General features: G+C 57.3%; 1 protein-coding gene across 1 annotated transcript in view; it reads left to right on the top strand.

Annotated features, from left to right (window-relative positions):
- Positions 1-515: 515 nt before the first annotated feature.
- The window catches only part of eif3f (eukaryotic translation initiation factor 3, subunit F), a gene marked incomplete at both ends in the record, with an annotated part of 68,157 nt that continues 42,316 nt past the window's right edge, over positions 516-26,356 (top strand). Inside the window, one exon of the mRNA XM_041182652.1 lies at positions 516-596. Within this exon, the coding sequence (XP_041038586.1) occupies positions 516-596 (81 nt within the window). The remainder of the gene's footprint in view (positions 597-26,356) is intronic.

The following is a 26,356-nucleotide window of genomic DNA, read 5'->3' as shown; positions in this document are numbered from 1 at the left end:
CCCCCCCCCCCGGTCCGCCTGTCTCCCCCCCAAGTCGGCCCGTCTTCACCCCCCCCCCCCCATGGTCTACCTGTCTCTCTCCCCCTACCCCCCACCCAATTCTGCCAGTCTACCTCCTCCCCCCAGCCCCACCCCACCCCCTCAGTCTGCCTGCCTCCTCCCCCACCCTCACTGTTTGCCTGTCTCCCCCACCCTGTCTCCTCATACTGCCTGTTCCCCAACCCCACCCAGTCAGCCCATCTCTCCCCCCTCCGCCCCCTTCCTGGTCTGCCCATCTCCCCCCCCCCCTCCCCCCCCACAGTCTGCCCATCTGCGCCCCCCCCCCAACAATCCTCCGCTCCCTCAACTACTCTGCTCATCTCAGTCCCCTCCATGGTCATCTGCATGTCTCTCTCCGTCCCCCAGGTCTGTCCATCCACCCCCCACCACCTTTCTCCCTCTGATGGCTGTGACTCATTCCGTTGTTATAACTGTGTTTCCATAATGTCCTATTTTAAATTCTTTCTCTCTCTCTACCTTTCTCAGGCACTGTGGATAAACAGACTGTTGAGATCACTAATTGTTTCTCGGTTCCACACAACGAGTCAGAGGATGAGGTAAGGTAACTTGGGAATGGAGTGGAGCAACGATTGTATTTGGATTGAGTGGAGGGACGAGTGTGTTTGAATTGAGTGGAGGGGCGAGTGTGTTTGAATTGAGTGGAGGGGCGAGTGTGTTTGAATTGAGTGGAGGGGCGAGTGTGTTTGAATTGAGTGGAGGGGCGAGTGTGTTTGAATTGAGTGGAGGGGCGAGTGTGTTTGAATTGAGTGGAGGGGCGAGTGTGTTTGAATTGAGTGGAGGGGCGAGTGTGTTTGAATTGAGTGGAGGGACGAGTGTAGTTGGATTGGGCGGGGACGACGAGTGTAGTTGGATTGAGCGGGGACGACGAGTGTAGTTGGATTGAGCGGGGACGGCGAGTGTAGTTGAATTGAGCGGGGACGATGAGTGTAGTTGGATTGAGCGGGGACGACCAGTGTAGTTGGATTGAGCGGGGACGACCAGTGTAGTTGGATTGAGCGGGGACGACCAGTGTAGTTGGATTGAGCGGGGACGACCAGTGTAGTTGGATTGATTAGGGACGACCAGTGTAGTTGCATTGAGCGGGGGCGACGAGTGTAGTTGGACTGAGTGGGGCGGCTAGTGTAGTTGGATTGAGCGGGGACGACGAGTGTAGTTGGATTGAGCGGGGACGACGAGTGTAGTTGGATTGAGCGGGGACGACGAGCGTAGTTGGATTGAGCGGGGACGACGAGTGTAGTTGGATTGAGCGGGGACGGCGAGTGTATTTGGATTGAGCGGGGACGACGAGTGTAGTTGGATTGAGCGGGGACGACGAGTGTAGTTGGATTGAGCGGGGACGACGAGTGTAGTTGGATTGAGCGGGGACGACGAGCGTAGTTGGATTGAGCGGGGACGACGAGCGTAGTTGGATTGAGCGGGGACGACGAGCGTAGTTGGATTGAGCGGGGACGACGAGCGTAGTTGGATTGAGCGGGGACGACGAGCGTAGTTGGATTGAGCGGGGACGACGAGCGTAGTTGGATTGAGCGGGGACGACGAGCGTAGTTGGATTGAGCGGGGACGACGAGCGTAGTTGGATTGAGCGGGGACGACGAGTGTAGTTGGATTGAGCGGGGACGACGAGTATAGGTGGATTGAGCAGGGACGAGGAGTGTAGTTGGATTGTCGGGGACAACGAGTGTAGTTGGTTCGAGCGGGGACGACGAGTGTAGTTCCATTGAGCGGGGAGGACGAATGTAGTTGGATTGAGCGGGGACGACGAGTGTCGTTGGATTGAGCGGGGACGACAGTGTGTAGTTCGATTGAGCGGGGACGACCAGTGTAGTTGGATTGAGCGGGGACGAAGAGTGTAGTTGGATTGAATGGGGCGGCGAGTGTAGTTGGATGGAGCGGGGCGGCGAGTGTAGTTGGATTGAGCGGGGCGGCGAGTGTAGTTGGATTGAGCGGGAACGACGAGTGTAGTTGGATTGATCGGGGACGACGAGTGTAGTTGGATTGAGCGGGGACGACGAGTGTAGTTGGATTGAGTGGGGACGACGAGTGTAGTTGGATTCAGCGGGGACGACGAGTGTAGTTGGATTGGGCGGGGATGACGAGTGTAATTGGATTGGGCGGGGACGACGAGTGTAATTGGATTGAGCGGGGACGACGAGTGTAATTGGATTGAGCGGGGACGACGAGTGTAGTTGGATTGAGCGGGGACGACGAGTGTAGTTGGATTGAGCGGGGACGACGAGTGTAGTTGGATTGAGCGGGGACGACGAGTGTAGTTGGATTGAGCGGGGCGGCGAGTGTAGTTGGACTGAGCGGGGACGACGAGTGTAGTTGGATTGAGCGGAACGACGAGTGTAGTTGGATTGAGCGGGGACGATGAGTGTAGTTGGATTGAGCGGGGACGATGAGTGTAGCTGGATTGAGCGGGGCGGTGAGTGTAGTTGGATTGAGCAGGGCGTCGAGTGTAGTTGGATTGAGCGGGGGCAGCGAGTGTAGTTGGATTGAGCAGGGCGTTGACTGTAGTTGGATTGAGCGGGGACGACGAGTGTAGTTGGATTGAGCGGGGACGACGAGTGTAGTTGGATTGAGCGGGGACGATGAGTGTAGTTGGATTGAGTAGGGACGACGAGTGTAGTTGGATTGATCGGGGCGGCGAGTGTAGTTGGATTGAGCGGGGACGACGAGTGTAGTTGGATTCAGCGGGGCGGCGAGTGTAGTTGGATTGAGCGGGGACGACGAGTGTTGTTGGATTGAGCGGGGACGACGAGTGTAGTTGGATTGAGCGGGGACGACGAGTGTCGTTGGATTGAGCGGGGACGACGAGTGTCGTTGGATTGAGCGGAGACGACGAGTGTAGTTGGATTGAGCGGGGACGACGAGTGTAGTTGGATTGAGCAGGGACGACGAGTGTAGTTGGATTGAGGGGGGACGACGAGTGTGGTTGGATTGAGCGGGGACGACGAGTGTAGTTGGATTGAGCGGGGCCGCGAGTGTACTTGGATTGAGCGGGGACGACGAGTGTAGTTGGATTGAGCGGTGACGACGAGCGTAGTGGGATTGAGCGGGGATGACGAGTGTAGTTGGATTGAGCGGAACGACGAGTGTAGTTGGATTGAGAGTGGACGATGAGTGTAGTTGGATTGAGCGTGGACGATGAGTGTAGTTGGATTGAGCGGGGACGATGAGTGTAGTTGGATTGAGCGGGGACGATGAGTGTTGCTGGATTGAGCGGGGCGGCAAGTGTAGCTGGATTGAACGGGGCGGCAAGTGTAGTTGGATTGAGCGGGGCGTCGAGTGTAGTTGGATTGAGCGGGGGCGTCGAGTGTAGTTGGATTGAGCGGGGCGGCGAGTGTAGTTGGATTGAACGGGGCGGCGAGTGTAGTTGGATTGAGCGGGGACGACAAGTGTAGTTGGATTGATCGGGGACGACGAGTGTAGTTGGATTGATCGGGGACGACGAGTGCAGTTGGATTGAGCGGAGACGACGAGTGTAGTTGCATTGAGCGGGGAGGACGAATGTAGTTGGATTGAGCGGGGACGACGAGTGTAGTTGGATCGAGCGGGGACGACGAGTGTAGTTGGATCGAGCGGGAACGACGAGTGTAGTTGGATCGAGCGGGGACGACGAGTGTAGTTGGATCGAGCGGGGACGACGAGTGTAGTTGGATCGAGCGGGGACGACGAGTGTAGTTGGATCGAGCGGGGACGTCGAGTGTAGTTGGATCGAGCGGGGACGACGAGTGTAGTTGGATCGAGCGGGGACGACGAGTGTAGTTGGATCGAGCGGGGACGACGAGTGTAGTTGGATTGAGCGGGGATGACGAGCCTAGTTGGATTTAGCGGGACGACCAGTGTAGTTGGATTGAGCCGGGACGACGAGCGTAGTTGGATTGAGCTGGGTCGACGAGTGCATTTGTATTGAGCGGGGATGACGAGTGTAGTTGGATTGAGCGGGGGCGACGAGTTTAGCTGGATTGAGCGGGGACGACTAGTGTATTTGGATTGAGCGGGGCGGCGAGTGTAGTTGGATTGAGCGGTGACGGCGAGTGTAGTTGGATTGAGCGGTGAAGACGAGCGTAATTGGCTTGAGCGGGGACAACGAGTGTGGTTGGATTGAGCGGGAACGACGAGTGTAGTTGGATTGAGCTGGGACGACGAGTGTAGTTGGCTTCAGCGGGGACGACGAGTGTAGTTGGATTGAACGGGGACGACGAGTGTAGTTGGATTGAGCGGGGACGACGAGTGTAGTTGGATTGAGCGGGGCCGCGAGTGTAGTTGGATTCAGCGGGGACGACGAGTGTAGTTGGATTGAGCGGTGACGACGTGCGTAGTGGGATTGAGCGGGGACGACGAGTGTAGTTGGATTTAGCGGGGATGATGAGTGTAGTTGGATTGAGCGCGGCGGCGCGTGTAGCTGGATTGAGCGGGGCGACGAGTGTAGTTGAATTGAGCGGGGCGGCGAGTGTAGATGGACTGAGCGGGGAGGACGAGTGTAGTTGGATTGAGCGGAACGACGAGTGTCGTTGGATTGAGCGTGGACGACGAGTGTAGTTGGATTGAGCGTGGACGATGAGTGTAGTTGGATTGAGCGGGGACGATGAGTGTAGCTGGATTGAGCGGGGCGGCGAGTGTAGTTTGATTGAGCGGGGCGTCGAGTGTAGTTGGATTGAGCGGGGGCAGCGAGTGTAGTTGGATTGAGCAGGGCGTTGACTGTAGTTGGATTGAGCGGGGACGACGAGTGTAGTTGGATTGAGCAGGGACGACGAGTGTAGTTGGATTGAGCGGGGACGATGAGTGGGGACGACGAGTGTAGTTGGATTTATCGGGGCGGCGAGTGTAGTTGGATTGATCGGCGCGGCGAGTGTAGTTGGATTGAGCCGGGACGACGAGTGTAGTTGGATTGACTGGGGACGACGAGTGTAGTTGGATTGGACGGGGTGGCGAGTGTAGTTGCATTGAGCGGGGACGACGGGTGTTGTTGGATTGAGCGGGGACGACGAGTGTATTTGGATTCAGCGGGGACGACGAGTGTAGTTGGATTGAGCGGGGACGACGAGTGTAGTTGGATCGAGCGGGGACGACGAGTGTAGTTGGATCGAGCGGGGACGACGAGTGTAGTTGGATCGAGCGGGGACGACGAGTGTAGTTGGATCGAGCGGGGACGACGAGTGTAGTTGGACCGAGCGGGGACGTCGAGTGTAGTTGGATCGAGCGGGGACGTCGAGTGTAGTTGGATCGAGCGGGGACGACGAGTGTAGTTGGATCGAGCGGGGACGACGAGTGTAGTTGGATCGAGCGGGGACGACGAGTGTAGTTGGATCGAGCGGGGACGACGAGTGTAGTTGGATTGAGCGGGGATGACGAGCCTAGTTGGATTTAGCGGGACGACCAGTGTAGTTGGATTGAGCCGGGACGACGAGCGTAGTTGGATTGAGCTGGGTCGACGAGTGCATTTGTATTGAGCGGGGATGACGAGTGTAGTTGGATTGAGCGGGGGCGACGAGTTTAGCTGGATTGAGCGGGGACGACTAGTGTATTTGGATTGAGCGGGGAGGCGAGTGTAGTTGGATTGAGCGGTGACGGCGAGTGTAGTTGGATTGAGCGGTGAAGACGAGCGTAATTGGCTTGAGCGGGGACAACGAGTGTGGTTGGATTGAGCGGGAACGACGAGTGTAGTTGGATTGAGCTGGGACGACGAGTGTAGTTGGCTTCAGCGGGGACGACGAGTGTAGTTGGATTGAACGGGGACGACGAGTGTAGTTGGATTGAGCGGGGACGACGAGTGTAGTTGGATTGAGCGGGGCCGCGAGTGTAGTTGGATTCAGCGGGGACGACGAGTGTAGTTGGATTGAGCGGTGACGACGTGCGTAGTGGGATTGAGCGGGGACGACGAGTGTAGTTGGATTTAGCAGGGATGATGAGTGTAGTTGGATTGAGCGCGGCGGCGCGTGTAGCTGGATTGAGCGGGGCGACGAGTGTAGTTGAATTGAGCGGGGCGGCGAGTGTAGATGGACTGAGCGGGGAGGACGAGTGTAGTTGGATTGAGCGGAACGACGAGTGTCGTTGGATTGAGCGTGGACGACGAGTGTAGTTGGATTGAGCGTGGACGCTGAGTGTAGTTGGATTGAGCGGGGACGATGAGTGTAGCTGGATTGAGCGGGGCGGCGAGTGTAGTTTGATTGAGCGGGGCGTCGAGTGTAGTTGGATTGAGCGGGGGCAGCGAGTGTAGTTGGATTGAGCAGGGCGTTGACTGTAGTTGGATTGAGCGGGGACGACGAGTGTAGTTGGATTGAGCGGGGACGACGAGTGTAGTTGGATTGAGCGGGGACGATGAGTGGGGACGACGAGTGTAGTTGGATTTATCGGGGCGGCGAGTGTAGTTGGATTGATCGGCGCGGCGAGTGTAGTTGGATTGAGCCGGGACGACGAGTGTAGTTGGATTGACTGGGGACGACGAGTGTAGTTGGATTGGACGGGGTGGCGAGTGTAGTTGCATTGAGCGGGGACGACGAGTGTAGTTGGATTGAGCGGGGACGACGAGTGTAGTTGGATTGAGCGGGGACGACGAGTGTAGTTGGATTGAGCGGGGCGGCGAGTGTAGTTGGACTGAGCGGGGACGACGAGTGTAGTTGGATTGAGCGGAACGACGAGTGTAGTTGGATTGAGCGTGGACGATGAGTGTAGTTGGATTGAGCGGGGACGATGAGTGTAGCTGGTTTGAGCGGGGCGGTGAGTGTAGTTGGATTGAGCAGGGCGTCGAGTGTAGTTGGATTGAGCGGGGGCAGCGAGTGTAGTTGGATTGAGCAGGGCGTTGACTGTAGTTGGATTGAGCGGGGACGACGAGTGTAGTTGGATTGAGCGGGGACGACGAGTGTAGTTGGATTGAGCGGGGACGATGAGTGTAGTTGGATTGAGTAGGGACGACGAGTGTAGTTGGATTGATCGGGGCGGCGAGTGTAGTTGGATTGAGCGGGGACGACGAGTGTAGTTGGATTCAGCGGGGCGGCGAGTGTAGTTGGATTGAGCGGGGACGACGAGTGTTGTTGGATTGAGCGGGGACGACGAGTGTAGTTGGATTGAGCGGGGACGACGAGTGTCGTTGGATTGAGCGGGGACGACGAGTGTCGTTGGATTGAGCAGGAGACGACGAGTGTAGTTGGATTGAGCGGGGACGACGAGTGTAGTTGGATTGAGCAGGGGACGACGAGTGTAGTTGGATTGAGGGGGGACGACGAGTGTGGTTGGATTGAGCGGGGACGACGAGTGTAGTTGGATTGAGCGGGGCCGCGAGTGTACTTGGATTGAGCGGGGACGACGAGTGTAGTTGGATTGAGCGGGTGACGACGAGCGTAGTGGGATTGAGCGGGGACGACGAGTGTAGTTGGATTGAGCGGAACGACGAGTGTAGTTGGATTGAGAGTGGACGATGAGTGTAGTTGGATTGAGCGTGGACGATGAGTGTAGTTGGATTGAGCGGGGACGATGAGTGTAGTTGGATTGAGCGGGGACGATGAGTGTTGCTGGATTGAGCGGGGCGGCAAGTGTAGCTGGATTGAACGGGGCGGCAAGTGTAGCTGGATTGAACGGGGCGGCAAGTGTAGTTGGATTGAGCGGGGCGTCGAGTGTAGTTGGATTGAGCGGGGGCGTCGAGTGTAGTTGGATTGAGCGGGGCGGCGAGTGTAGTTGGATTGAACGGGGCAGCGAGTGTAGTTGGATTGAGCGGGGACGACAAGTGTAGTTGGATTGATCGGGGACGACGAGTGTAGTTGGATTGATCGGGGACGACGAGTGCAGTTGGATTGAGCGGAGACGACGAGTGTAGTTGCATTGAGCGGGGAGGACGAATGTAGTTGGATTGAGCGGGGACGACGAGTGTAGTTGGATCGAGCGGGGACGACGAGTGTAGTTGGATCGAGCGGGAACGACGAGTGTAGTTGGATCGAGCGGGGACGACGAGTGTAGTTGGATCGAGCGGGGACGACGAGTGTAGTTGGATCGAGCGGGGACGACGAGTGTAGTTGGATCGAGCGGGGACGACGAGTGTAGTTGGATCGAGCGGGGACGTCGAGTGTAGTTGGATCGAGCGGGGACGACGAGTGTAGTTGGATCGAGCGGGGACGACTAGTGTAGTTGGATCGAGCGGGGACGACGAGTGTAGTTGGATTGAGCGGGGATGACGAGCCTAGTTGGATTTAGCGGGACGACCAGTGTAGTTGGATTGAGCCGGGACGACGAGCGTAGTTGGATTGAGCTGGGTCGACGAGTGCATTTGTATTGAGCGGGGATGACGAGTGTAGTTGGATTGAGCGGGGGCGACGAGTTTAGCTGGATTGAGCGGGGACGACTAGTGTATTTGGATTGAGCGGGGCGGCGAGTGTAGTTGGATTGAGCGGGTGACGGCGAGTGTAGTTGGATTGAGCGGTGAAGACGAGCGTAATTGGCTTGAGCGGGGACAACGAGTGTGGTTGGATTGAGCGGGAACGACGAGTGTAGTTGGATTGAGCTGGGACGACGAGTATAGTTGGCTTCAGCGGGGACGACGAGTGTAGTTGGATTGAACGGGGACGACGAGTGTAGTTGGATTGAGCGGGGACGACGAGTGTAGTTGGATTGAGCGGGGCCGCGAGTGTAGTTGGATTCAGCGGGGACGACGAGTGTAGTTGGATTGAGCGGTGACGACGTGCGTAGTGGGATTGAGCGGGGACGACGAGTGTAGTTGGATTTAGCGGGGATGATGAGTGTAGTTGGATTGAGCGCGGCGGCGCGTGTAGCTGGATTGAGCGGGGCGACGAGTGTAGTTGAATTGAGCGGGGCGGCGAGTGTAGATGGACTGAGCGGGGAGGACGAGTGTAGTTGGATTGAGCGGAACGACGAGTGTCGTTGGATTGAGCGTGGACGACGAGTGTAGTTGGATTGAGCGTGGACGATGAGTGTAGTTGGATTGAGCGGGGACGATGAGTGTAGCTGGATTGAGCGGGGCGGCGAGTGTAGTTTGATTGAGCGGGGCGTCGAGTGTAGTTGGATTGAGCGGGGGCAGCGAGTGTAGTTGGATTGAGCAGGGCGTTGACTGTAGTTGGATTGAGCGGGGACGACGAGTGTAGTTGGATTGAGCAGGGACGACGAGTGTAGTTGGATTGAGCGGGGACGATGAGTGGGGACGACGAGTGTAGTTGGATTTATCGGGGCGGCGAGTGTAGTTGGATTGATCGGCGCGGCGAGTGTAGTTGGATTGAGCCGGGACGACGAGTGTAGTTGGATTGACTGGGGACGACGAGTGTAGTTGGATTGGACGGGGTGGCGAGTGTAGTTGCATTGAGCGGGGACGACGGGTGTTGTTGGATTGAGCGGGGACGACGAGTGTATTTGGATTCAGCGGGGACGACGAGTGTAGTTGGATTGAGCGGGGACGACGAGTGTAGTTGGATCGAGCGGGGACGACGAGTGTAGTTGGATCGAGCGGGGACGACGAGTGTAGTTGGATCGAGCGGGGACGACGAGTGTAGTTGGATCGAGCGGGGACGACGAGTGTAGTTGGACCGAGCGGGGACGTCGAGTGTAGTTGGATCGAGCGGGGACGTCGAGTGTAGTTGGATCGAGCGGGGACGACGAGTGTAGTTGGATCGAGCGGGGACGACGAGTGTAGTTGGATCGAGCGGGGACGACGAGTGTAGTTGGATTGAGCGGGGATGACGAGCCTAGTTGGATTTAGCGGGACGACCAGTGTAGTTGGATTGAGCCGGGACGACGAGCGTAGTTGGATTGAGCTGGGTCGACGAGTGCATTTGTATTGAGCGGGGATGACGAGTGTAGTTGGATTGAGCGGGGGCGACGAGTTTAGCTGGATTGAGCGGGGACGACTAGTGTATTTGGATTGAGCGGGGCGGCGAGTGTAGTTGGATTGAGCGGTGACGGCGAGTGTAGTTGGATTGAGCGGTGAAGACGAGCGTAATTGGCTTGAGCGGGGACAACGAGTGTGGTTGGATTGAGCGGGAACGACGAGTGTAGTTGGATTGAGCTGGGACGACGAGTGTAGTTGGCTTCAGCGGGGACGACGAGTGTAGTTGGATTGAACGGGGACGACGAGTGTAGTTGGATTGAGCGGGGACGACGAGTGTAGTTGGATTGAGCGGGGCCGCGAGTGTAGTTGGATTCAGCGGGGACGACGAGTGTAGTTGGATTGAGCGGTGACGACGTGCGTAGTGGGATTGAGCGGGGACGACGAGTGTAGTTGGATTTAGCGGGGATGATGAGTGTAGTTGGATTGAGCGCGGCGGCGCGTGTAGCTGGATTGAGCGGGGCGACGAGTGTAGTTGAATTGAGCGGGGCGGCGAGTGTAGATTGACTGAGCGGGGAGGACGAGTGTAGTTGGATTGAGCGGAACGACGAGTGTCGTTGGATTGAGCGTGGACGACGAGTGTAGTTGGATTGAGCGTGGACGATGAGTGTAGTTGGATTGAGCGGGGACGACGAGTGTAGGTGGATTGAGCGGGGCGGCGAGTGTAGTTTGATTGAGCGGGGCGTCGAGTGTAGTTGGATTGAGCGGGGGCAGCGAGTGTAGTTGGATTGAGCAGGGCGTTGACTGTAGTTGGATTGAGCGGGGACGACGAGTGTAGTTGGATTGAGCGGGGACGACGAGTGTAGTTGGATTGAGCGGGGACGATGAGTGGGGACGACGAGTGTAGTTGGATTTATCGGGGCGGCGAGTGTAGTTGGATTGATCGGCGCGGCGAGTGTAGTTGGATTGAGCCGGGACGACGAGTGTAGTTGGATTGACTGGGGACGACGAGTGTAGTTGGATCGAGCGGGGACGACGAGTGTAGTTGGATCGAGCGGGGACGACGAGTGTAGTTGGATCGAGCGGGGACGACGAGTGTAGTTGGATCGAGCGGGGACGTCGAGTGTAGTTGGATCGAGCGGGGACGACGAGTGTAGTTGGATCGAGCGGGGACGACTAGTGTAGTTGGATCGAGCGGGGACGACGAGTGTAGTTGGATTGAGCGGGGATGACGAGCCTAGTTGGATTTAGCGGGACGACCAGTGTAGTTGGATTGAGCCGGGACGACGAGCGTAGTTGGATTGAGCTGGGTCGACGAGTGCATTTGTATTGAGCGGGGATGACGAGTGTAGTTGGATTGAGCGGGGGCGACGAGTTTAGCTGGATTGAGCGGGGACGACTAGTGTATTTGGATTGAGCGGGGTGGCGAGTGTAGTTGGATTGAGCGGTGACGGCGAGTGTAGTTGGATTGAGCGGTGAAGACGAGCGTAATTGGCTTGAGCGGGGACAACGAGTGTGGTTGGATTGAGCGGGAACGACGAGTGTAGTTGGATTGAGCTGGGACGACGAGTATAGTTGGCTTCAGCGGGGACGACGAGTGTAGTTGGATTGAACGGGGACGACGAGTGTAGTTGGATTGAGCGGGGACGACGAGTGTAGTTGGATTGAGCGGGGCCGCGAGTGTAGTTGGATTCAGCGGGGACGACGAGTGTAGTTGGATTGAGCGGTGACGACGTGCGTAGTGGGATTGAGCGGGGACGACGAGTGTAGTTGGATTTAGCGGGGATGATGAGTGTAGTTGGATTGAGCGCGGCGGCGCGTGTAGCTGGATTGAGCGGGGCGACGAGTGTAGTTGAATTGAGCGGGGCGGCGAGTGTAGATGGACTGAGCGGGGAGGACGAGTGTAGTTGGATTGAGCGGAACGACGAGTGTCGTTGGATTGAGCGTGGACGACGAGTGTAGTTGGATTGAGCGTGGACGTTGAGTGTAGTTGGATTGAGCGGGGACGATGAGTGTAGCTGGATTGAGCGGGGCGGCGAGTGTAGTTTGATTGAGCGGGGCGTCGAGTGTAGTTGGATTGAGCGGGGGCAGCGAGTGTAGTTGGATTGAGCAGGGCGTTGACTGTAGTTGGATTGAGCAGGGCGTTGACTGTAGTTGGATTGAGCGGGGACGACGAGTGTAGTTGGATTGAGCAGGGACGACGAGTGTAGTTGGATTGAGCGGGGACGATGAGTGGGGACGACGAGTGTAGTTGGATTTATCGGGGCGGCGAGTGTAGTTGGATTGATCGGCGCGGCGAGTGTAGTTGGATTGATCGGCGCGGCGAGTGTAGTTGGATTGAGCCGGGACGACGAGTGTAGTTGGATTGACTGGGGACGACGAGTGTAGTTGGATTGGACGGGGTGGCGAGTGTAGTTGCATTGAGCGGGGACGACGGGTGTTGTTGGATTGAGCGGGGACGACGAGTGTATTTGGATTCAGCGGGGACGACGAGTGTAGTTGGATTGAGCGGGGACGACGAGTGTAGTTGGATCGAGCGGGGACGACGAGTGTAGTTGGATCGAGCGGGGACGACGAGTGTAGTTGGATCGAGCGGGGACGACGAGTGTAGTTGGATCGAGCGGGGACGACGAGTGTAGTTGGACCGAGCGGGGACGTCGAGTGTAGTTGGATCGAGCGGGGACGTCGAGTGTAGTTGGATCGAGCGGGGACGACGAGTGTAGTTGGATCGAGCGGGGACGACGAGTGTAGTTGGATCGAGCGGGGACGACGAGTGTAGTTGGATTGAGCGGGGATGACGAGCCTAGTTGGATTTAGCGGGACGACCAGTGTAGTTGGATTGAGCCGGGACGACGAGCGTAGTTGGATTGAGCTGGGTCGACGAGTGCATTTGTATTGAGCGGGGATGACGAGTGTAGTTGGATTGAGCGGGGGCGACGAGTTTAGCTGGATTGAGCGGGGACGACTAGTGTATTTGGATTGAGCGGGGCGGCGAGTGTAGTTGGATTGAGCGGTGACGGCGAGTGTAGTTGGATTGAGCGGTGAAGACGAGCGTAATTGGCTTGAGCGGGGACAACGAGTGTGGTTGGATTGAGCGGGAACGACGAGTGTAGTTGGATTGAGCTGGGACGACGAGTGTAGTTGGCTTCAGCGGGGACGACGAGTGTAGTTGGATTGAACGGGGACGACGAGTGTAGTTGGATTGAGCGGGGACGACGAGTGTAGTTGGATTGAGCGGGGCCGCGAGTGTAGTTGGATTCAGCGGGGACGACGAGTGTAGTTGGATTGAGCGGTGACGACGTGCGTAGTGGGATTGAGCGGGGACGACGAGTGTAGTTGGATTTAGCGGGGATGATGAGTGTAGTTGGATTGAGCGCGGCGGCGCGTGTAGCTGGATTGAGCGGGGCGACGAGTGTAGTTGAATTGAGCGGGGCGGCGAGTGTAGATGGACTGAGCGGGGAGGACGAGTGTAGTTGGATTGAGCGGAACGACGAGTGTCGTTGGATTGAGCGTGGACGACGAGTGTAGTTGGATTGAGCGTGGACGATGAGTGTAGTTGGATTGAGCGGGGACGATGAGTGTAGCTGGATTGAGCGGGGCGGCGAGTGTAGTTTGATTGAGCGGGGCGTCGAGTGTAGTTGGATTGAGCGGTGGCAGCGAGTGTAGTTGGATTGAGCGGGGACGACGAGTGTAGTTGGATTGAGCGGGGACGATGAGTGGGGACGACGAGTGTAGTTGGATTTATCGGGGCGGCGAGTGTAGTTGGATTGATCGGCGCGGCGAGTGTAGTTGGATTGAGCCGGGACGACGAGTGTAGTTGGATTGACTGGGGACGACGAGTGTAGTTGGATTGGACGGGGTGGCGAGTGTAGTTGCATTGAGCGGGGACGACGGGTGTTGTTGGATTGAGCGGGGACGACGAGTGTATTTGGATTCAGCGGGGACGACGAGTGTAGTTGGATTGAGCGGGGACGACGAGTGTCGTTGGATTGAGCGGAGACGACGAGTGTTGTTGGATTGAGCGGGGACGACGAGTGTAGTTGGATTGAGCGGGGAGGACGAGTGTAGTTGGATTGAGGGGGGACGACGAGTGTGGTTGGATTGAGCGGGAACGACGAGTGTAGTTGGATTGAGCGGGGACGACGAGTGTAGTTGGCTTCAGCGGGGACGACGAGTGTAGTTGGATTGAGCGGGGACGACGAGTGTGGTTGGATTGAGCGGGGCCGCGAGTGTAGTTGGATTCAGCGGGGACGACGAGTGTAGTTGGATTGAGCGGTGACGACGAGCGTAGTGGGATTGAGCGGGGACGACGAGTGTAGTTGGATTGAGCGGAACGACGAGTGTAGTTGGATTGAGCGTGGACGATGAGTGTAGTTGGATTGAGTGGGGACGATGAGTGTTGCTGGATTGCGCGGGGCGGCGAGTGTAGTTGGATTGAGCGGGGCGTCGAGTGTAGTTGGATTGAGCGGGGGCAGCGAGTGTAGTTGGATTGAGCAAGGCGTTGACTGTAGTTGGATTGAGCGGGGACGACGAGTGTAGTTGGATTGAGCGGGGACGACGCGTGTAGTTCGATTGAGCGGGGACGATGAGTGTAGTTGGATTGAGTGGGGACGATGAGTGTAGTTGGATTGAGTGGGGACGACGAGTGTAGTTGGATTTATCGGGGCGGCGAGTGTAGTTGGATTGATCGGGGCGGCGAGTGTAGTTGGATAGAGCCGGCACGACGATTGTAGTTGGATTGAGCGGGGACGACGAGTGTAGTTGGATTGAGTGGAGGGGCGAGCGTAGTTGGATTGAGCGGGGACGACGAGTGTAGTTGGATTGAGCGGGGACGACGAGTGTAGTTGGATTGAGCGGGGACGACGAGTGTAGTTGGATTGAGCGGGGACGACGAGTGTAGTTGGATTGAGCGGGGACGACGAGTGTAGTTGGATTGAGCGGGGACGACGAGTGTAGTTGGATTGAGCGGGGACGACGAGTGTATTTGTATTGAGCGGGGACGATGAGTGTAGTTGGATTGAGTGGGGACGACGAGTGTAGTTGGATTGAGCGGGGCGGCGAGTGTAGTTGGATTGAGCGGGGCGGCGAGTGTAGTTGGATTGATCGGGGCGGCGAGTGTAGTTGGATTGAGCCGGGACGGCGAGTGTAGTTGGATTGAGCGGGGACGACGAGTGTAGTTGGATTGAGCGGGGCGGCGAGTGTAGTTGGATTGAGCGGGGACGACGAGTGTCGTTGGATTGAGCGGGGACGACGAGTGTAGTTGGATTGAGCGGGGACGACGAGTGTATTTGGATTGAGCTGGGACGAAGAGTGTAGTCGGATTGAACGGGGCGGCGAGTGTAGTCGGATTGAACGGGGCGGCGAGTGTAGTTGGATGGAGCAGGGCGGCGAGTGTAGGTGGATGGAGCGGGGCGGCGAGTGTAGTTGGATGGAGCGGGGCGGCGAGTGTAGTTGGATTGAACGGGGCGGCGAGTGTAGTTGGATTGAGCGGGGATGACGAGTGTAGTTGGATTGATCGGGGACGACGAGTGTAATTGGATTGAGCGGGGACGACGAGTGTAGTTGGATTGAGCGGGGACGACGAGTGTAGTTGGATTGAGCGGGGACGACGAGTGTAGTTGGATTGAGCGGGGACGACGAGTGTAATTGGATTGAGCGGGGACGACGAGTGTAATTGGATTGAGCGTGGACGATGAGTGTAGTTGGATTGAGCGGGGACGATGAGTGTAGCTGGATTGAGCGGGGCGTCGAGTGTAGTTGGATTGAGCGGGGCGTCGAGTGTAGTTGGATTGAGCGGGGCGTCGAGTGTAGTTGGATTGAGCGGGGGCAGCGAGTGTAGTTGGATTTAGCAGGGCGTTGACTGTAGTTGGTTTGAGCGGGGACGACGAGTGTAGTTGGATTGAGCGGGGACGATGAGTGTAGTTGGATTGAGCGGAGACGACGAGTGTAGTTGGATTGAGCGGGGACGACGAGTGTAGTTGGATTGAGCGGGGACGACGAGTGTAGTTGGATTGAGCGGCGACGACGAGTGTAGTTGGATTGAGCGGGGACGACGAGTGTAGTTGGATTGAGCGGGGACGACGAGTGTAGTTGGATTGAGCGGGGACGACGAGTGTAGTTGGATTGAGCGGGGACTAGGAGTGTAGTTGGATTGAGCGGGGACGACGAGTGTAGTTGGATTGAGCGGGGACGACGAGTGTAGTTGGATTGAGCGGGGGCAGCGAGTGTAGTTGGATTGAGCAGGGCGTTGACTGTAGTTGGATTGAGCGGGGACGACGAGTGTAGTTGGATTGAGCGGGGACGACGAGTGTAGTTGGATTGAGCGGGGACGATGAGTGGGGACGACGAGTGTAGTTGGATTTATCGGGGCGGCGAGTGTAGTTGGATTGATCGGCGCGGCGAGTGTAGTTGGATTGAGCCGGGACGACGAGTGTAGTTGGATTGACTGGGGACGACGAGTGTAGTTGGATTGGACGGGGTGGCGAGTGTAGTTGCATTGAGCGGGGACGACGAGTGTAGTTGGATTGAGCGGGGACGACGAGTGTAGTTGGATTGAGCGGGGACGACGAGTGTAGTTGGATTGAGCGGGGCGGCGAGTGTAGTTGGACTGAGCGGGGACGACGAGTGTAGTTGGATTGAGCGGAACGACGAGTGTAGTTGGATTGAGCGTGGACGACTGAGTGTAGTTGGATTGAGCGGGGACGATGAGTGTAGCTGGATTGAGCGGGGCGGTGAGTGTAGTTGGATTGAGCAGGGCGTCGAGTGTAGTTGGATTGAGCGGGGGCAGCGAGTGTAGTTGGATTGAGCAGGGCGTTGACTGTAGTTGGATTGAGCGGGGACGACGAGTGTAGTTGGATTGAGCGGGGACGACGAGTGTAGTTGGATTGAGCGGGGACGATGAGTGTAGTTGGATTGAGAGGGACGACGAGTGTAGTTGGATTGATCGGGGCGGCGAGTGTAGTTGGATTGAGCGGGGACGACGAGTGTAGTTGGATTCAGCGGGGCGGCGAGTGTAGTTGGATTGAGCGGGGACGACGAGTGTTGTTGGATTGAGCGGGGACGACGAGTGTAGTTGGATTGAGCGGGGACGACGAGTGTCGTTGGATTGAGCGGGGACGACGAGTGTCGTTGGATTGAGCGGAGACGACGAGTGTAGTTGGATTGAGCGGGGACGACGAGTGTAGTTGGATTGAGCAGGGACGACGAGTGTAGTTGGATTGAGGGGGGACGACGAGTGTGGTTGGATTGAGCGGGGACGACGAGTGTAGTTGGATTGAGCGGGGCCGCGAGTGTACTTGGATTGAGCGGGGACGACGAGTGTAGTTGGATTGAGCGGTGACGACGAGCGTAGTGGGATTGAGCGGGGACGACGAGTGTAGTTGGATTGAGCGGAACGACGAGTGTAGTTGGATTGAGAGTGGACGATGAGTGTAGTTGGATTGAGCGTGGACGATGAGTGTAGTTGGATTGAGCGGGGACGATGAGTGTAGTTGGATTGAGCGGGGACGATGAGTGTTGCTGGATTGAGCGGGGCGGCAAGTGTAGCTGGATTGAACGGGGCGGCAAGTGTAGCTGGATTGAACGGGGCGGCAAGTGTAGTTGGATTGAGCGGGGCGTCGAGTGTAGTTGGATTGAGCGGGGGCGTCGAGTGTAGTTGGATTGAGCGGGGCGGCGAGTGTAGTTGGATTGAACGGGGCAGCGAGTGTAGTTGGATTGAGCGGGGACGACAAGTGTAGTTGGATTGATCGGGGACGACGAGTGTAGTTGGATTGATCGGGGACGACGAGTGCAGTTGGATTGAGCGGAGACGACGAGTGTAGTTGCATTGAGCGGGGAGTACGAATGTAGTTGGATTGAGCGGGGACGACGAGTGTAGTTGGATCGAGCGGGGACGACGAGTGTAGTTGGATCGAGCGGGGAACGACGAGTGTAGTTGGATCGAGCGGGGACGACGAGTGTAGTTGGATCGAGCGGGGACGACGAGTGTAGTTGGATCGAGCGGGGACGACGAGTGTAGTTGGATCGAGCGGGGACGTCGAGTGTAGTTGGATCGAGCGGGGACGACGAGTGTAGTTGGATCGAGCGGGGACGACTAGTGTAGTTGGATCGAGCGGGGACGACGAGTGTAGTTGGATTGAGCGGGGATGACGAGCCTAGTTGGATTTAGCGGGACGACCAGTGTAGTTGGATTGAGCCGGGACGACGAGCGTAGTTGGATTGAGCTGGGTCGACGAGTGCATTTGTATTGAGCGGGGATGACGAGTGTAGTTGGATTGAGCGGGGGCGACGAGTTTAGCTGGATTGAGCGGGGACGACTAGTGTATTTGGATTGAGCGGGGCGGCGAGTGTAGTTGGATTGAGCGGTGACGGCGAGTGTAGTTGGATTGAGCGGTGAAGACGAGCGTAATTGGCTTGAGCGGGGACAACGAGTGTGGTTGGATTGAGCGGGAACGACGAGTGTAGTTGGATTGAGCTGGGACGACGAGTATAGTTGGCTTCAGCGGGGACGACGAGTGTAGTTGGATTGAACGGGGACGACGAGTGTAGTTGGATTGAGCGGGGACGACGAGTGTAGTTGGATTGAGCGGGGCCGCGAGTGTAGTTGGATTCAGCGGGGACGACGAGTGTAGTTGGATTGAGCGGTGACGACGTGCGTAGTGGGATTGAGCGGGGACGACGAGTGTAGTTGGATTTAGCGGGGATGATGAGTGTAGTTGGATTGAGCGCGGCGGCGCGTGTAGCTGGATTGAGCGGGGCGACGAGTGTAGTTGAATTGAGCGGGGCGGCGAGTGTAGATGGACTGAGCGGGGAGGACGAGTGTAGTTGGATTGAGCGGAACGACGAGTGTCGTTGGATTGAGCGTGGACGACGAGTGTAGTTGGATTGAGCGTGGACGATGAGTGTAGTTGGATTGAGCGGGGACGATGAGTGTAGCTGGATTGAGCGGGGCGGCGAGTGTAGTTTGATTGAGCGGGGCGTCGAGTGTAGTTGGATGAGCGGGGCAGCGAGTGTAGTTGATTGAGCAGGGCGTTGACTGTAGTTGGATTGAGCGGGACGACGAGTGTAGTTGGATTGAGCGGGGACGACGAGTGTAGTTGGATTGAGCGGGACGAAGAGTGGGGGACGACGAGTGTAGTTGGATTTATCGGGCGGCGGTGTAGTTGATTGATCGGCGCGGCGAGTGTAGTTGGATTGAGCCGGGACGACGAGTGTAGTTGGATTGACTGGGGACGACGAGTGTAGTTGATTGGACGGGTGGCGAGTGTAGTTGGATTGAGGGGGGACGACGAGTGTGGGTTGGATTGAGCGGGGACGACGAGTGTAGTTGGATTGAGCGGGGACGACGAGAGTAGTTGGATTGAGCGGGGAGGACGAGTGTAGTTGGTTGAGGGGACGACGAGTGTGGTTGGATTGAGCGGGAACGACGAGTGTAGTTGGATTGAGCGGGGACGACGAGTGTAGTTGGCTTCAGCGGGGACGACGAGTGTAGTTGGATTGAGCGGGGACGACGAGTGTAGTTGGATTGAGCGGGGACGACGAGTGTAGTTGGATTGAGCGGGGACGACGAGTGTAGTTGGATTGAGCGGGGACGACGAGTGTAGTTGGATTGAGCGGGGACGACGAGTGTAGTTGGATTGAGCGTGGACGACGAGTGTAGTTGGATTGAGCGTGGACGATGAGTGTAGTTGGATTGAGCGGGGACGATGAGTGTAGTTGGATTGAGCGGGGCGACGAGTGTAGTTGGATTGAGCGGGGCGTCGAGTGTAGTTGGATTGAGCGGGGGCAGCGAGTGTAGTTGGATTGAGCAGGGCGTTGACTGTAGTTGGATTGAGCGGGGACGACGAGTGTAGTTGGATTGAGCGGGGACGACGAGTGTAGTTGGATTGAGCGGGGACGACGAGTGTAGTTGGATTGAGCGGGGACGACGAGTGTAGTTGGATTGAGCGGTGACGACGAGCGTAGTGGGATTGAGCGGGGACGACGAGTGTAGTTGGATTGATCGGGGCGGCGAGTGTAGTTGGATAGAGCCGGCACGAAGATTGTAGTTGGATTGAGCGGGGACGACGAGTGTAGTTGGATTGAGTGGAGCGGCGAGCGTAGTTGGATTGAGCGGGGACGACGAGTGTAGTTGGATTGAGCGGGGACGACGAGTGTAGTTGGATTGAGCGGGGACGACGAGTGTAGTTGGATTGAGCGGGGACGACGAGTGTAGTTGGATTGAGCGGGGACGACGAGTGTAGTTGGATTGAGCGGGGACGACGAGTGTATTTGTATTGAGCGGGGACGATGAGTGTAGTTGGATTGAGTGGGGACGACGAGTGTAGTTGGATTGAGCGGGGCGGCGAGTGTAGTTGGATTGGACGGGGTGGCGAGTGTAGTTGGATTGAGGGGGGACGACGAGTGTGGTTGGATTGAGCGGGGACGACGAGTGTAGTTGGATTGAGCGGGGACGACGAGTGTAGTTGGATTGAGCGGGGAGGACGAGTGTAGTTGGATTGAGGGGGGACGACGAGTGTGGTTGGATTGAGCGGGAACGACGAGTGTAGTTGGATTGAGCGGGGACGACGAGTGTAGTTGGCTTCAGCGGGGACGACGAGTGTAGTTGGATTGAGCGGGGACGACGAGTGTGGTTGGATTGAGCGGGGCCGCGAGTGTAGTTGGATTCAGCGGGGACGACGAGTGTAGTTGGATTGAGCGGTGACGACGAGCGTAGTGGGATTGAGCGGGGACGACGAGTGTAGTTGGATTGAGCGGAACGACGAGTGTAGTTGGATTGAGCGTGGACGATGAGTGTAGTTGGATTGAGTGGGGACGATGAGTGTTGCTGGATTGCGCGGGGCGGCGAGTGTAGTTGGATTGAGCGGGGCGTCGAGTGTAGTTGGATTGAGCGGGGGCAGCGAGTGTAGTTGGATTGAGCAGGGCGTTGACTGTAGTTGGATTGAGCGGGGACGACGAGTGTAGTTGGATTGAGCGGGGACGACGCGTGTAGTTCGATTGAGCGGGGACGATGAGTGTAGTTGGATTGAGTGGGGACGATGAGTGTAGTTGGATTGAGTGGGGACGACGAGTGTAGTTGGATTTATCGGGGCGGCGAGTGTAGTTGGATTGATCGGGGCGGCGAGTGTAGTTGGATAGAGCCGGCACGACGATTGTAGTTGGATTGAGCGGGGACGACGAGTGTAGTTGGATTGAGTGGAGGGGCGAGCGTAGTTGGATTGAGCGGGGACGACGAGTGTAGTTGGATTGAGCGGGGACGACGAGTGTAGTTGGATTGAGCGGGGACGACGAGTGTAGTTGGATTGAGCGGGGACGACGAGTGTAGTTGGATTGAGCGGGGACGACGAGTGTAGTTGGATTGAGCGGGGACGACGAGTGTAGTTGGATTGAGCGGGGACGACGAGTGTATTTGTATTGAGCGGGGACGATGAGTGTAGTTGGATTGAGTGGGGACGACGAGTGTAGTTGGATTGAGCGGGGCGGCGAGTGTAGTTGGATTGATCGGGGCGGCGAGTGTAGTTGGATTGAGCCGGGACGGCGAGTGTAGTTGGATTGAGCGGGGACGACGAGTGTAGTTGGATTGAGCGGGGCGGCGAGTGTAGTTGGATTGAGCGGGGACGACGAGTGTATTTGTATTGAGCGGGGACGATGAGTGTAGTTGGATTGAGTGGGGACGACGAGTGTAGTTGGATTGAGCGGGGCGGCGAGTGTAGTTGGATTGATCGGGGCGGCGAGTGTAGTTGGATTGAACGGGGACGACGAGTGTAGTTGGATTGAGCGGGGACGACGAGTGTAGTTGGATTGAGCGGGGCCGCGAGTGTAGTTGGATTCAGCGGGGACGACGAGTGTAGTTGGATTGAGCGGTGACGACGTGCGTAGTGGGATTGAGCGGGGACGACGAGTGTAGTTGGATTTAGCGGGGATGATGAGTGTAGTTGGATTGAGCGCGGCGGCGCGTGTAGCTGGATTGAGCGGGACGACGAGTGTAGTTGGATTGGACGGGGTGGCGAGTGTAGTTGCATTGAGCGGGGACGACGGGTGTTGTTGGATTGAGCGGGGACGACGAGTGTATTTGGATTCAGCGGGGACGACGAGTGTAGTTGGATTGAGCGGGGACGACGAGTGTAGTTGGATCGAGCGGGGACGACGAGTGTAGTTGGATCGAGCGGGGACGACGAGTGTAGTTGGATCGAGCGGGGACGACGAGTGTAGTTGGATCGAGCGGGGACGACGAGTGTAGTTGGACCGAGCGGGGACGTCGAGTGTAGTTGGATCGAGCGGGGACGTCGAGTGTAGTTGGATCGAGCGGGGACGACGAGTGTAGTTGGATCGAGCGGGGACGACGAGTGTAGTTGGATCGAGCGGGGACGACGAGTGTAGTTGGATTGAGCGGGGATGACGAGCCTAGTTGGATTTAGCGGGACGACCAGTGTAGTTGGATTGAGCCGGGACGACGAGCGTAGTTGGATTGAGCTGGGTCGACGAGTGCATTTGTATTGAGCGGGGATGACGAGTGTAGTTGGATTGAGCGGGGCGGCGAGTGTAGTTGGATTGAGCGGTGACGGCGAGTGTAGTTGGATTGAGCGGTGAAGACGAGCGTAATTGGCTTGAGCGGGGACAACGAGTGTGGTTGGATTGAGCGGGAACGACGAGTGTAGTTGGATTGAGCTGGGACGACGAGTGTAGTTGGCTTCAGCGGGGACGACGAGTGTAGTTGGATTGAACGGGGACGACGAGTGTAGTTGGATTGAGCGGGGACGACGAGTGTAGTTGGATTGAGCGGGGCCGCGAGTGTAGTTGGATTCAGCGGGGACGACGAGTGTAGTTGGATTGAGCGGTGACGACGTGCGTAGTGGGATTGAGCGGGGACGACGAGTGTAGTTGGATTTAGCGGGGATGATGAGTGTAGTTGGATTGAGCGCGGCGGCGAGTGTAGCTGGATTGAGCGGGGCGACGAGTGTAGTTGAATTGAGCGGGGCGGCGAGTGTAGATGGATTGAGCGGTGAAGACGAGTGTAGTTGGATTGAGCGGGACGACGAGTGTCGTTGGATTGAGCGTGGACGACGAGTGTAGTTGGATTGAGCGTGGACGATGAGTGTAGTTGGATTGAGCGGGGACGATGAGTGTAGCTGGATTGAGCGGGGCGGCGAGTGTAGTTTGATTGAGCGGGGCGTCGAGTGTAGTTGGATTGAGCGGGGGCAGCGAGTGTAGTTGGATTGAGCAGGGCGTTGACTGTAGTTGGATTGAGCGGGGACGACGAGTGTAGTTGGATTGAGCGGGGACGACGAGTGTAGTTGGATTGAGCGGGGACGATGAGTGGGGACGACGAGTGTAGTTGGATTTATCGGGGCGGCGAGTGTAGTTGGATTGATCGGCGCGGCGAGTGTAGTTGGATTGAGCCGGGACGACGAGTGTAGTTGGATTGACTGGGGACGACGAGTGTAGTTGGATTGGACGGGGTGGCGAGTGTAGTTGCATTGAGCGGGGACGACGGGTGTTGTTGGATTGAGCGGGGACGACGAGTGTATTTGGATTCAGCGGGGACGACGAGTGTAGTTGGATTGAGCGGGGACGATGAGTGTCGTTGGATTGAGCGGAGACGACGAGTGTTGTTGGATTGAGCGGGGACGACGAGTGTAGTTGGATTGAGCGGGGAGGACGAGTGTAGTTGGATTGAGGGGGGACGACGAGTGTGGTTGGATTGAGCGGGGAACGACGAGTGTAGTTGGATTGAGCGGGGACGACGAGTGTAGTTGGCTTCAGCGGGGACGACGAGTGTAGTTGGATTGAGCGGGGACGACGAGTGTAGTTGGATTGAGCGGGGCCGCGAGTGTAGTTGGATTCAGCGGGACGACGAGTGTAGTTGGATTGAGCGGGGACGACGAGCTGTAGTGGATTGAGCGGGGACGACGAGTGTAGTTGGATTGAGCGGGACGACGAGTGTAGTTGGATTGAGCGTGGACGACGAGTGTAGTTGGATTGAGTGGGGACGATGAGTGTTGCTGGATTGCGCGGGGCGGCGAGTGTAGTTGGATTGAGCGGGGGCGTCGAGTGTAGTTGGATTGAGCGGGGGCAGCGAGTGTAGTTGGATTGAGCAGGGCGTGACTGTAGTTGGATTGAGCGGGGACGACGAGTGTAGTTGGATTGAGCGGGGACGACGCGTGTAGTTCGATTGAGCGGGGACGATGAGTGTAGTTGGATTGAGGGGGACGATGAGTGTAGTGGATTGAGTGGGGACGACGAGTGTAGTTGGATTTATCGGGGCGGCGAGTGTAGTTGGATTGATCGGGGCGGCGAGTGTAGTTGGATAGAGCCGGGCACGACGATTGTAGTTGGATTGAGCGGGGACGACGAGTGTAGTTGGATTGAGTGGAGGGGCGAGCGTAGTTGGATTGAGCGGGGACGACGAGTGTAGTTGGATTGAGCGGGGACGACGAGTGTAGTTGGATTGAGCGGGGACGACGAGTGTAGTTGGATTGAGCGGGGACGACGAGTGTAGTTGGATTGAGCGGGGACGACGAGTGTAGTTGGATTGAGCGGGGACGACGAGTGTATTTGGATTGAGCGGGGACGACGAGTGTAGTTGGATTGAGCGGGGACGACGAGTGTAGTTGGATTGAGCGGGGACGATGAGTGTAGTTGGATTGAGCGGGGACGACGAGTGTAGTTGGATTGAGCGGGGCGGCGAGTGTAGTTGGATTGAGCGGGGCGTCGAGTGTAGTTGGATTGAGCGGGGACGGCGAGTGTAGTTGGATTGAGCGGGGACGACGAGTGTAGTTGGATTGAGCGGGGACGACGAGTGTAGTTGGATTGAGCGGGGACGACGAGTGTCGTTGGATTGAGCGGGGACGACGAGTGTAGTTGGATTGAGCGGGGACGACGAGTGTAGTTGGATTGAGCGGGGACGACGAGTGTAGTCGGATTGAGCGGGGACGGCGAGTGTAGTTGGATTGAGCGGGGCGGCGAGTGTAGTTGGATTGAGCGGGGACGACGAGTGTAGTTGGATTGAGCGGGGACGACGAGTGTAGTTGGATTGAGCGGGGACGACGAGTGTAGTTGGATTGAGCGGGGACGACGAGTGTAGTTGGATTGAGCGGGGACGACGAGTGTAGTTGGATTGAGCGGGGACGACGAGTGTAGTTGGATTGAGCGGGGACGACGAGTGTAGTTGGATTGAGCGGGGACGACGAGTGTAGTTGGATTGAGCGGGGACGACGAGTGTAGTTGGATTGAGCGGGGACGACGAGTGTAGTTGGATTGAGCGGGGACGACGAGTGTAGTTGGATTGAGCGGGGACGACGAGTGTAGTTGGATTGAGCGGGGACGACGAGTGTAGTTGGATTGAGCGGGGACGACGAGTGTAGTTGGATTGAGCGGGGACGACGAGTGTAGTTGGATTGAGCGGGGACGACGAGTGTAGTTGGATTGAGCGGGGACGACGAGTGTAGTTGGATTGAGCGGGGACGACGAGTGTAGTTGGATTGAGCGGGGACGACGAGTGTAGTTGGATTGAGCGGGGACGACGAGTGTAGTTGGATTGAGCGGGGACGACGAGTGTAGTTGGATTGAGCGGGGACGACGAGTGTAGTTGGATTGAGCGGGGACGACGAGTGTAGTTGGATTGAGCGGGGACGACGAGTGTAGTTGGATTGAGCGGGGACGACGAGTGTAGTTGGATTGAGCGGGGACGACGAGTGTAGTTGGATTGAGCGGGGACGACGAGTGTAGTTGGATTGAGCGGGGACGACGAGTGTAGTTGGATTGAGCGGGACGACGAGTGTAGTTGGATTGAGCGGGGACGACGAGTGTAGTTGGATTGAGCGGGGACGACGAGTGTAGTTGGATTGAGCGGGGACGACGAGTGTAGTTGGATTGAGCGGGGACGACGAGTGTAGTTGGATTGAGCGGGGACGACGAGTGTAGTTGGATTGAGCGGGGACGACGAGTGTAGTTGGATTGAGCGGGGACGACGAGTGTAGTTGGATTGAGCGGGGACGACGAGTGTAGTTGGATTGAGCGGGGACGACGAGTGTAGTTGGATTGAGCGGGGACGACGAGTGTAGTTGGATTGAGCGGGGCGACGAGTGTAGTTGGATTGAGCGGGGACGACGAGTGTAGTTGGATTGAGCGGGGACGACGAGTGTAGTTGGATTGAGCGGGGACGACGAGTGTAGTTGGATTGAGCGGGGACGACGAGTGTAGTTGGATTGAGCGGGGACGACGAGTGTAGTTGGATTGAGCGGGGACGACGAGTGTAGTTGGATTGAGCGGGGACGACGAGTGTAGTTGGATTGAGCGGGGACGACGAGTGTAGTTGGATTGAGCGGGGACGACGAGTGTAGTTGGATTGAGCGGGGACGACGAGTGTAGTTGGATTGAGCGGGGACGACGAGTGTAGTTGGATTGAGCGGGGACGACGAGTGTAGTTGGATTGAGCGGGGACGACGAGTGTAGTTGGATTGAGCGGGGACGACGAGTGTAGTTGGATTGAGCGGGGACGACGAGTGTAGTTGGATTGAGCGGGGACGA

The sequence above is a fragment of the Carcharodon carcharias genome, unplaced genomic scaffold (assembly GCF_017639515.1).
Source record: "Carcharodon carcharias isolate sCarCar2 unplaced genomic scaffold, sCarCar2.pri scaffold_967_ctg1, whole genome shotgun sequence".
NCBI classification, from domain to species: Eukaryota; Metazoa; Chordata; class Chondrichthyes; order Lamniformes; family Lamnidae; genus Carcharodon; species Carcharodon carcharias.
This window is presented reverse-complemented; position numbering and strand designations above follow the sequence as displayed.